The sequence below is a fragment of the Apodemus sylvaticus genome, chromosome 2 (genome assembly GCF_947179515.1).
Source record: "Apodemus sylvaticus chromosome 2, mApoSyl1.1, whole genome shotgun sequence".
Lineage (NCBI taxonomy): Eukaryota > Metazoa > Chordata > Mammalia > Rodentia > Muridae > Apodemus > Apodemus sylvaticus.
The window spans coordinates 47,029,986-47,038,777 of NC_067473.1; the positions used below are offsets into that span (position 1 = coordinate 47,029,986).

At 49.0% G+C, this 8,792-nt stretch overlaps 1 protein-coding gene across 2 annotated transcripts; it reads right to left on the reverse strand.

Annotated features, from left to right (window-relative positions):
• Positions 1-2,167: 2,167 nt before the first annotated feature.
• Positions 2,168-4,481, reverse strand: Fezf1 (FEZ family zinc finger 1). 2 transcript variants are annotated; one of them, XM_052172440.1, is made up of 5 exons: positions 4,053-4,481; positions 3,681-3,902; positions 3,355-3,489; positions 2,954-3,086; positions 2,168-2,526 (listed from the first exon to the last, which is right to left on the reverse strand). In XM_052172440.1, exons 1-5 carry the CDS (start codon positions 4,479-4,481, stop codon positions 2,168-2,170), a joined length of 1,278 nt encoding a protein of 425 aa, XP_052028400.1. The 2 variants fall into 2 exon arrangements, with proteins under 2 accessions (XP_052028400.1, XP_052028399.1); XM_052172439.1 differs by having other exon boundaries at positions 3,681-4,481.
• Positions 4,482-8,792: the final 4,311 nt, after the last annotated feature.

Below are 8,792 nucleotides of genomic sequence, written 5' to 3' on the forward strand. Positions count from 1 at the left end.
CCGACAGAGAACAAAGTGGGGGTATGAAGAGACAGGGCCTGTGAAGAGACAGAGGTGTGTGTGTAAGCGTCCGGATTTGATCTCATGGTGTTCCTTCCTTGTTCGCACTTGCATTGAATGTGTCCATTGGGGCAAGCCCTGGGAATGTGGATGCAACCTCAAAACCCAGTTGCCCTCTTCTGCAACCCTGCGAGTTCAGCTCAGTTCAACTTGCCCCATACTCCGTTCTCCCCGACCCCCCTCCCCCATCTCTCTTCCAGGCAGGGTGTCCTTTGAGGGTCCCAGAGGAACTCTAACATCCCCTTCACTAAGGACACCCAAGGGCTCCTTTGTCACTTTTCAGTTCCAAGCCCGTTCTTGGTACCCTGAAAATGTGCCCTTTGTGACCTTGATTGAAGTGGGAATTCCAGATATCTAGAAGGTTGACGCTGAGCCTCTGCAGCAGACTTCTGCTCACCCCCAACCTGCATAAGTCCAGGCGGTCTGGCCGCCCCACCGCATGCGCCACCCGGCACTCTTCCGTGCCGCAGCATGGTGAGACAGGAGTGCTACCCAGCAACTGTTGGGTGATCCTGGACTGGCAAGGCCACCCTGCTCTGAGAAGAAGAACGTCCTTGGCTCTCGGGAGACTGAGTCTGCGGTGTGGAACCTGGGTGGGTTCTTGGGACACACACCCCAGGAGGAGTTCAGGCTCATGCAGCACCCATTCTGGGGGCTCAAGGTCGTGGGGACTGTGTGACCTCTGTGCGGGAACCCCGATAGCCACCCTACCCTCTCACCCTCCACAGCCTCAGCCCCCAGAACACCACTACCGCGAGACTTGTGTGCAGGGCTGTGAGTTTGTCTGGCAGCTTCTACTGAGCAGCTAATAGTATAACAACCCGGCTTTGATAAATCTGAACTAATTACCCCTCTTAATTAAAGTCTTTAGCAGTTGTTTCACTGTTTTGGCAAGAAAACAGGAGAGACTTGCAGTTAGAAAACAGCCGCGCTCCAGCGCACAGCGGAGTTGCTGATTAGCACTTAAAGCATTTCAAGGACCTAGCACCCGCTACGGTTTGGTTTTCATCCACGTCTCCTCCTTGGATGGAAGTATATTCGGCTATAAACATTTGTACACATCTAAAAATACGAAGCACTCTTTGCCAGCTCTGCACAAGTCAGTATGTGTCTTTAGAACGGTGTCAATACACATAACACGGGCTGTAGATAGGTGGTCCTTGCCTTTTGTACCACAACTCTACCAGAAGATCCATGCCAAAGTTGTATTTCTGTTAGGCACACATCTTTTGAGATGGATCATATTTCATAACCTTGCCCAAAGGTACGAGCATAGGGATTTGCTTATGGTAAATGTTCTGATCAAATCAAAAGTTGGTTTTAAAACCAACAAAGGAGCAAACAAACACCCCAAGAGTGTGAATAAGAAAGTTGGAGACAGATATTTTTAGCTAAATAATACTAAGTCTTAAAGTTTGTTGATTAAATAAGCATGTTCCAAGTTTTTATTTCCAACAGTCAATGAATCAACTTCGACGTGCAAGAATCAAAACCAAAATTCAAATTCATTCATAATGAACCACTCTTATCTAATGTGTATGTGTGTGGTATGTCTGTGCTCACAAACGCTGAACACACCTCCATAGGCACACACTTCTGTGTGTATATAGAACATACACACTGTGTTTTGTTGCTTCGGGGAAGGAGAAAATTATAGACGATCAGCAGGCATTTTGAGACGGCAGAATCGACACAATGGAAATATTTACAATAATAAAATTAAAATGATGCAGCATTCCCGGGTAGAATAATACAGATCTCAATAAATACAGCAGATATTTGTTTAAAAACAAAACAAAAGCAAAAAACACCATCTCTCCACCCGAGATGAAAAGTCTTTTCAACTCAAAAGAAATTGAAATAAGCCCCTCCAAATAGATCGTAATTGTTAGTGCCTATATAGAATATAATACACAAAACCATTTAGCAGGTGCATGCAAGAGGCAGAAAGGCCAAGGGACGTAGAGGTACAAGGTCCTCCCGAAAGTGCGGGGCCCCAACGTGCCCCAGGTTTTGCAGGCAAGCTTGGACCAAGAGTTCCGCTCTAGTCTGCGGACCTCTGCAGTGAGGGCCCTCCAGTTGGGGTTAGGGAGATCTTTGACTTCCATCACTGATGGCCTTGGTGAAGCCCAGATGGCAGAGGCCCGGGAGGCGCCAATGTAGGCTGCAGTGGCGGCAGAGGCGCAGGCGGCGGCTGTTGCAGCTGAGGCGGCGGGTCGCTGCCGGGATCCCCAGTGGGAGTGCGGGTCAGCCCCAGGCTGCTGTCGTGTAGCTTGCGGACGTGCTTCTTGAGGTCAAAGTTCCTACAAAAGCCTTTGCCACACGTGGGGCAGGTGAAAGGCTTCTTGTCGTTGTGAGTGTGCATGTGGAAGGTGAGGTTGTACACCTGGTGGAAAGCCTTGTTGCAGATATTGCACTTGAACTGCTTCTCCCCGCTGTGGGTCAACTTGTGATTTTTGTAATTCCCTGAAACAGCAAAATGGCCCGGATAAGATGATGAACAAAGCTTGAAAAGAAGAGAGATGGCGCATAAAAAATAAGGAGGCAGCCTGAAGAGCCACCACAGTTTTGACCCAGGGGTCAGGGCTTTGATTCCCCTAAATTTGTTTTTAAGCACACTAAGTTTATTTCTTCTACATATTAATACACATTATTTATCTAGTTATACTAAACGAAAACTGGAGGTTACAAAGAAATACCCTTTGACATATCAAAAGTGCCTTTTCTAACACTGGTCAGACCCGAGAGTAGGGAATAAAAATGACAGTCTTCGGTTCAGGTAAGCAGGTGCACTTTACAGATCATTTAAAAAAAAAAAAAAAAAAACATCCCGAGAATATTCAGTATGACTTTCCTACGACCACCCTGAGAAGACATCTCCTGGGCTCAATACCTTTTTGATGGAATCCTTTGCCACAGAATTCGCACACGAATGGTTTGTAGCCCGCGTGAATTCGGGTATGTGTGTTTAACGTGGAACTTCTATTAAACGCTTTACCGCACTGGTTGCATTTGTGAGGTTTTTCCTAAGCAGCAGCAGAGAGAGAGAATTTAATTTACCGTACTCTGTTATTATGAAGCAGACACCTACCAGCACAATACACTAACACGCTGAAGCTTTTAAACAGAACAAAGATTACAGCACAAGGCCTCTCAGTCCAGCTTCCACAGCCCAGCAGATCCTATACTAAAGAGTGAGGCTATATCCACGTCCCCCCCTCCGCCCTCCCCACCCCCACCCCGCCGCCAAGAGTTCCGAAGCCTTCCAGGTAAACTTAAGATGAAGGAGCATACCTGTGTGTGGATGATCTTATGCCGGCAAAGGGTACTAGCTTGCCGGAAACCTTTCCCACACACTTTGCACACGAAGGGTCTGGCTCCTGTGTGCACCGGCATGTGACGAGTTAAGTTATAGTGCGCATTAAAGACCTTAAAAATTAAACACATAGAAAACAGATTAACGGAACATCAGATTTGGATTCAAAGTGATAAGAAGGGAGGGAGGGTAAAACAAGTTTATACTCCCACTCCCCAAATAATAAAACGGAAGCGAGCGAGGGAGGGAGGAAGGAAGGAAGGAAGGAAGGAAGGGAGGAAGGAAGGAAGGAACCAAGACTTACCTTTCCGCAGACTTCACAAGTGAAAACTTTGGGTTTGGCATTAGGAGAGCCGCGGCTGAAATCCGAGGTTTTGAAAGCGATTTTTTCCGACAAAAGTTGGGCGCTTTCTTTCATGTAATGCTGCAGCTGAGCCTGGGACAGGTCTTTGAAAGCTACTCCCGAAGGGAGCTTCTCCACCGCCGGGACAACCAGTTTATTCCTTTCGGCTAAATATGTTTTGGGCTGTGGGTGCAAAGGGGAACTGAGAAAGTAAGAGGCCACCGGGTGGATGTTCACGCCCGCAGCCGGGTGGCACGGGCCGTCACCTCGGTTCAGGTAGCACAGGGCGCCCATGGCGTGAAACGAAGAGTGGTTGACCACACGCGGCCTTACCAGCTTGTACTGCGGCAGTGGCAGCGCGTCGCGGGCCAGGTCGCCCTTGAGACTTAGCGCACAGTTGAGCAGGTCGCTGCAGCTGAACGCCGGCGCCGAGGGCGCCACGGCGGGCGGCGCGGGAACCTCCAAGCCGGCCTTGCGGGGCTCTGAGCCATTCACCCCCGCTTTAGAGTTCGTGTCGTACGCCACGGGAACGAAAGGGATCATGCAGGGGATCGACGAGTTGAGATGCAGAGAATGCTTGGGGTCTCCTTTGGGCACGGCTCCCTGCAGGAAGTGGGGGACCGGCAGGGCCTTAGGCTCAGGGGTGCGCGCCATGATTCGTTCGATGGAGAAAGCCAAGGGTTTGGATGTGCTCATCACGTTTCCCCGAGCTGGAGCAGTCGCTAGCATTTTGGCGGTCGCGTTGAGGCAGCTACTGTCCATGATTGAGTCGCCAGCGTCGGTCCGCCGGGGTTGAGTCGAGGGATCGTTGCCTCGTCCCCTGCTTGTCACAGACCTGCGGAGAGGACAGGCACCGTCACCACCAGCAGCCTCCTCCTCCTCCTCCTCCCCAGCATCACCAGCCGAACCTGCCTGCCCAGCCCAATGGACTCCCGCCAGCCCATCGCAGAGTTCTTGGCGCACCAATGACTCGGGGACAATCACTACTTATTTCTATCAATAGAAAGTGTTGTGTCAATAACGCAGCCAAGATCTCGCCAATCGTTAACTTCCAAGAGGAGAAGGTAAACTAGATAATTGCTCAATTCGCTTCCAACAGTCAACAGGAAAACTTTTTTTTCCTCTGCAGTCGGTGACTACTTTTCATTGGTGAGAGAGCTTCCCCCGCCCAGAAGAGGCGGGGGCGCTCTCCGCGTCGCCGCGAGCTCTCCCCGACGCGCAAGCACTCGCCCGCACACACTTCTCTACCCTTCACTACCCCTCCCCCTAGCTTCCTCTGTCTTTTTAATTCTCAATCTGCTTAACCAGGCTTTAGAGGCCAAGCAAATCTGAGATCAATTTTCTCGTTTAGCTCTAAGTGACATCATCTAAAATCATTGTGCTAGGGCTAAATAAGGAAACAGAGTCTAATTCAGGGGCAAATGCCAGGCTATATTTATCAAACTCCAGGCTCTAGAAAGCCTTGACCAGGAAACCTCTGACGGCAAAATCCGAGGCTTCTTTGCTTAGCTTGCCAGAGCTCAGTTCGGGCCACGCTGCCTCCTACGCAGCCCACTTTCATCCTCCCGGACTAAGGGGGTTGGTGGGGGGGGGGGGGTGCTCGTTCCCTGAACCAAGGAGTCTCTACAGCTCAAGCCGCATCTGGATCCTTTGGAAGACTGCAGCAGGTAACTGGCCTCCCAAAATGCCCCTGAGATGTAAAGGCCTTGGGAGGCTTGTTATGCGTTTGTGGTTTTGTCAAAGCGATGCCCATGGCAATAGGCCTGGGAAAGACGCACTCACTAGCACCACAAAGTTGAGTTGCAAAGAATAAGCGGGAGCCACACCGCAAGAGCCCTAGACACGGACTGAACTCACACAAACACACGCGAGAGCGCGCTTCCTCGAGTTTCCAGAGAGAACCCCGAAAAGGCATTTCTCCAAAGAACTTGCGCCCACAGCTCTTCCCAAGCAAAGCCTTTTAAATGTGGAGCCGAGAAGGGGAATGGAATCTATCGATCCTTTCCCCGCTGCCAGCGCCTGCGTGCCGCTCAGTAGCAGTCAGTGCACGCGACACCCCGAGTGTCTGTGCGCGCAGACGAACCAAGTGTGGTGGTCACCGACCACAGATACATTTCTGCCCCCACCAAAGAGCGTTTGGCGACCCCTGAGCGTCCCCCCGTAGTTCCCCCCCGCGCGCGCCCAGCGCCCTCCTATTGTGACGCCTGGGTCCAAATTCCTGGGGCTGAGTTTCTCTAGCTGTGCCAGCTTTCCACGAAAATGCCAGAAGCCGAGGCTCCCACTGCGCGGGTTGCCGCTGCTCCCGCCCCGAGCAGCGGCGCGCGCCTTCCCCGGAGCAGGCGACCCGGAGCCTGCGGTCTTGGAGAGCAGAACCCCAGGCGTGCTCGGGGGCTGTGGACCTTAGGAAAATCCCCGCTGTTCTCAAGCCAGCTCCGGGAGGAAGCTCAGCGTGGAGCCCTGAACCGCACCGCCTGGAGGCCGCGGTGAGTAGCTGCTGCCTGCAAACTCCAAGCACCATCGGCCTGGTGAGTTAACTCTAATGTGCGTGGACCACCGGGTGCCAGGTATCTGGCCAAGAGTATGATGTCCTCCTCCGGTGAGAAAGGACCAGCAGTGGGAGGTGAATATGGGAACCTACGATGGTTGAGCCTATTGGAAGGTGCCAAGTTGCGGTTCAAATAGAGGCAATTGGCTTCCAAGTTATTGCCTTCTCCAAACTCCCTTTCTAGCTCAAACCAATTGAGGGATCCAGGCTCCTCCGCCCCTACCCAGCTTAGACACCGCCAGGGACGCCCAGCGGGGTAGAAACGAGGATAGCGGGTTGTTGAGGCCTGGCAGCGAGGCGGGACCGGGATGCTGGAGAAATAATTGCTGAAAAAAAAATAATAATAAGGGCCGACAGAAGTCTTTTTAAAAGTCGCGGCGGCTAAGAAGCCAGATGGTGACAAAGTCTGGCTGTTTGAGGCCCGCCTTAGCGGCTAGGCCTAGAAGTGTCTCCTTTCAGGGACCCAGGCTCTTGTAGCTGGGAAGACCCGAGAGGCAGAGAAGAGTGGGAGTCAGGGCGAGGCACCCCGGCAGAGAAAATCCTGGATTTTAGCATTCTGGAACCCTTGGGGGCCTCAGTTTCCCCCCAACTCGAAATGAAATGTTCGTTCAATTTGCTGTTGGGGCCACAGAACCTTGGTCCTTCACCCTGATCAGACAAAGGGTGCAGGTGACCGGGATTGCTTAAGGAAAGGCGGGGGCGGGAGTGTCCCTGTCCCAAGACAGATGGGTAGAGGTTAAGACTTTAATTGCTGCCTTTTGGGGCGGATCGGATTCCCTTTCCTACCTACCTTCCCAACAGCGAAAAAGCTCCCTCCTGCAGCACTCCTCCCTCGCCAGAACAAGTTTAAAGAAAGCAGAAAGGCCAGGAACTGCGCGGTTGCGGAAAGCACTGGAGACCCCAGCTGACTTGAACTCACCGGCCTCCGGAGCGTTACCTGCCTTCTTGATTGAGTGCCACCAGTTTCTTTTACGTTCGTCGCGTGTCCCTCCCTCTTCTCTTCTTCCCCTCCCCTCCCCCTCCGCAAAGGCCAAAAAAAAAAAAAAAAAAGTTTTTTATTTGCCTCTTTAGTGAACACTAACTTTTAGAAAGGAAAATATTGCCTCTTAGCTAAGGGCTTTTTATAGTTAACATTTCAATAGTTCGCTTTTCACTGGTCTTTTCCGGATTTGCCTTTTCTGCGGCCAAGTGTTTGAAAATGTCATTTGAGTAAATACAGCAAGGCATTAATTATTTCCTTTGTGTGTGTGTGTGTGTGTGTGTGTGCTAACCCTGATTTTGCTAATCCCAAAGTCCTAAGATGTATTTTACAAATTCAAGTCTTGATATGCCAATATGTGTTAATGTTTCCCACTCAGTATATAACTAAAAACGGGCATTAATGTTTATTATGCACTCTGTAAGGTAAAGATAGTCTTAAAATACAAAATGTATTTAGGAAGAGTTTTTTAATGTCAGAAATGGATAGTTCATTTTAACTACAAACATTTGAAGTTACAGAAAAAGTTACCAACACAGAGAACAAATTTGGAAAATTTCGAAGCATCTATAAGCTTCCAAATGTTTGGTTTACTTACAAGAACATAAAGGAGCTTTGCTGGTTTAGCAAAATAGAAATGTACAGATTCTTTGGGATTTCTTGGAGAATCCTATAGTCTGTCATCTGTTTGTTTACAGCAAAATTTAGTTGCCCTACCTATCAACTTTAAACCTTGGTACAAGTTGACTTTATGTGTTTGGGTTGGGGAGCAGGCGATACCCAAGATATCAGGACAGTTCTTGAGATGAAGAGGCCGGATAATAAAGTGGGATCAATACTGAAAACCAAGAAAAATCTTCCTATTACATAACAACGGAAAGTTACAATTTTCTGTAGAATGTGACTGCTGTTCTTCATAATTCACAGACTTGTGTAATTCCCTCCAAACGTTGTACTTAGCCCCTGTCATAAGTAAGGAATTTTGGGGTAAAGATTATTTCCATCTGAAATTTAAAAGCAATCGAAGATAATTTTATATTATCAGGCATTCTGTAATCTCTATTTCCTTAAGAAGTAAATACGGGTGAGGTTTCTTTTTTAATTTTAAAATGAATTGGAAAATATTGTAACATAACAAATCTTCAGCCAACTGTATTGAGTTGATACTCGTCATATTTTTAGGGTTTTTAAGCCCAACAAACATCCCTGACTTCCAATCTCTTATTGAGAAGAACAGTCAATATCCTTTAGCTACAGAGTTCTTCACTGTAGCATATTAGCTGCAGCGAGCTAATAAGAAGCCGGAGGCATTACTCTTGTTGTTATTGTTGCTGTTATTGTTGTGATGATGATGATGATGATGATGATGACGACGAAGACTACGATGACAACAACGACATTCTAGATGTTTGGGCTCATTTGCACTACCTGTTTAACAAAACAACACCAAAGGTGATACAAATTGCTTTTGGAAGAGGAAAGGCATTCCTAAATTCCTCTACAATCTTTGTTTCTTTGGGTTGATGGTTTGTTGTTTTTTTCTAGTGTG

What these genes read in the sequence shown, in the direction of transcription:
- Fezf1 (XM_052172439.1), bottom strand. Translation starts at nt 4,481, where the DNA reads ATGGACAGTAGCTGCCTCAACGCGACCGCCAAAATGCTAGCGACTGCT. An exon ending in CTTGTGAAGTCTGCGGAAAG is followed by an intron (nt 3,490 to 3,680) that starts GTAAGTCTTGGT and finishes TTAATTTTTAAG; the next exon opens with GTCTTTAATGCGCACTATAA. An exon ending in ATAAGATCATCCACACACAG is followed by an intron (nt 3,087 to 3,354) that starts GTATGCTCCTTC and finishes GCTGCTGCTTAG; the next exon opens with GAAAAACCTCACAAATGCAA.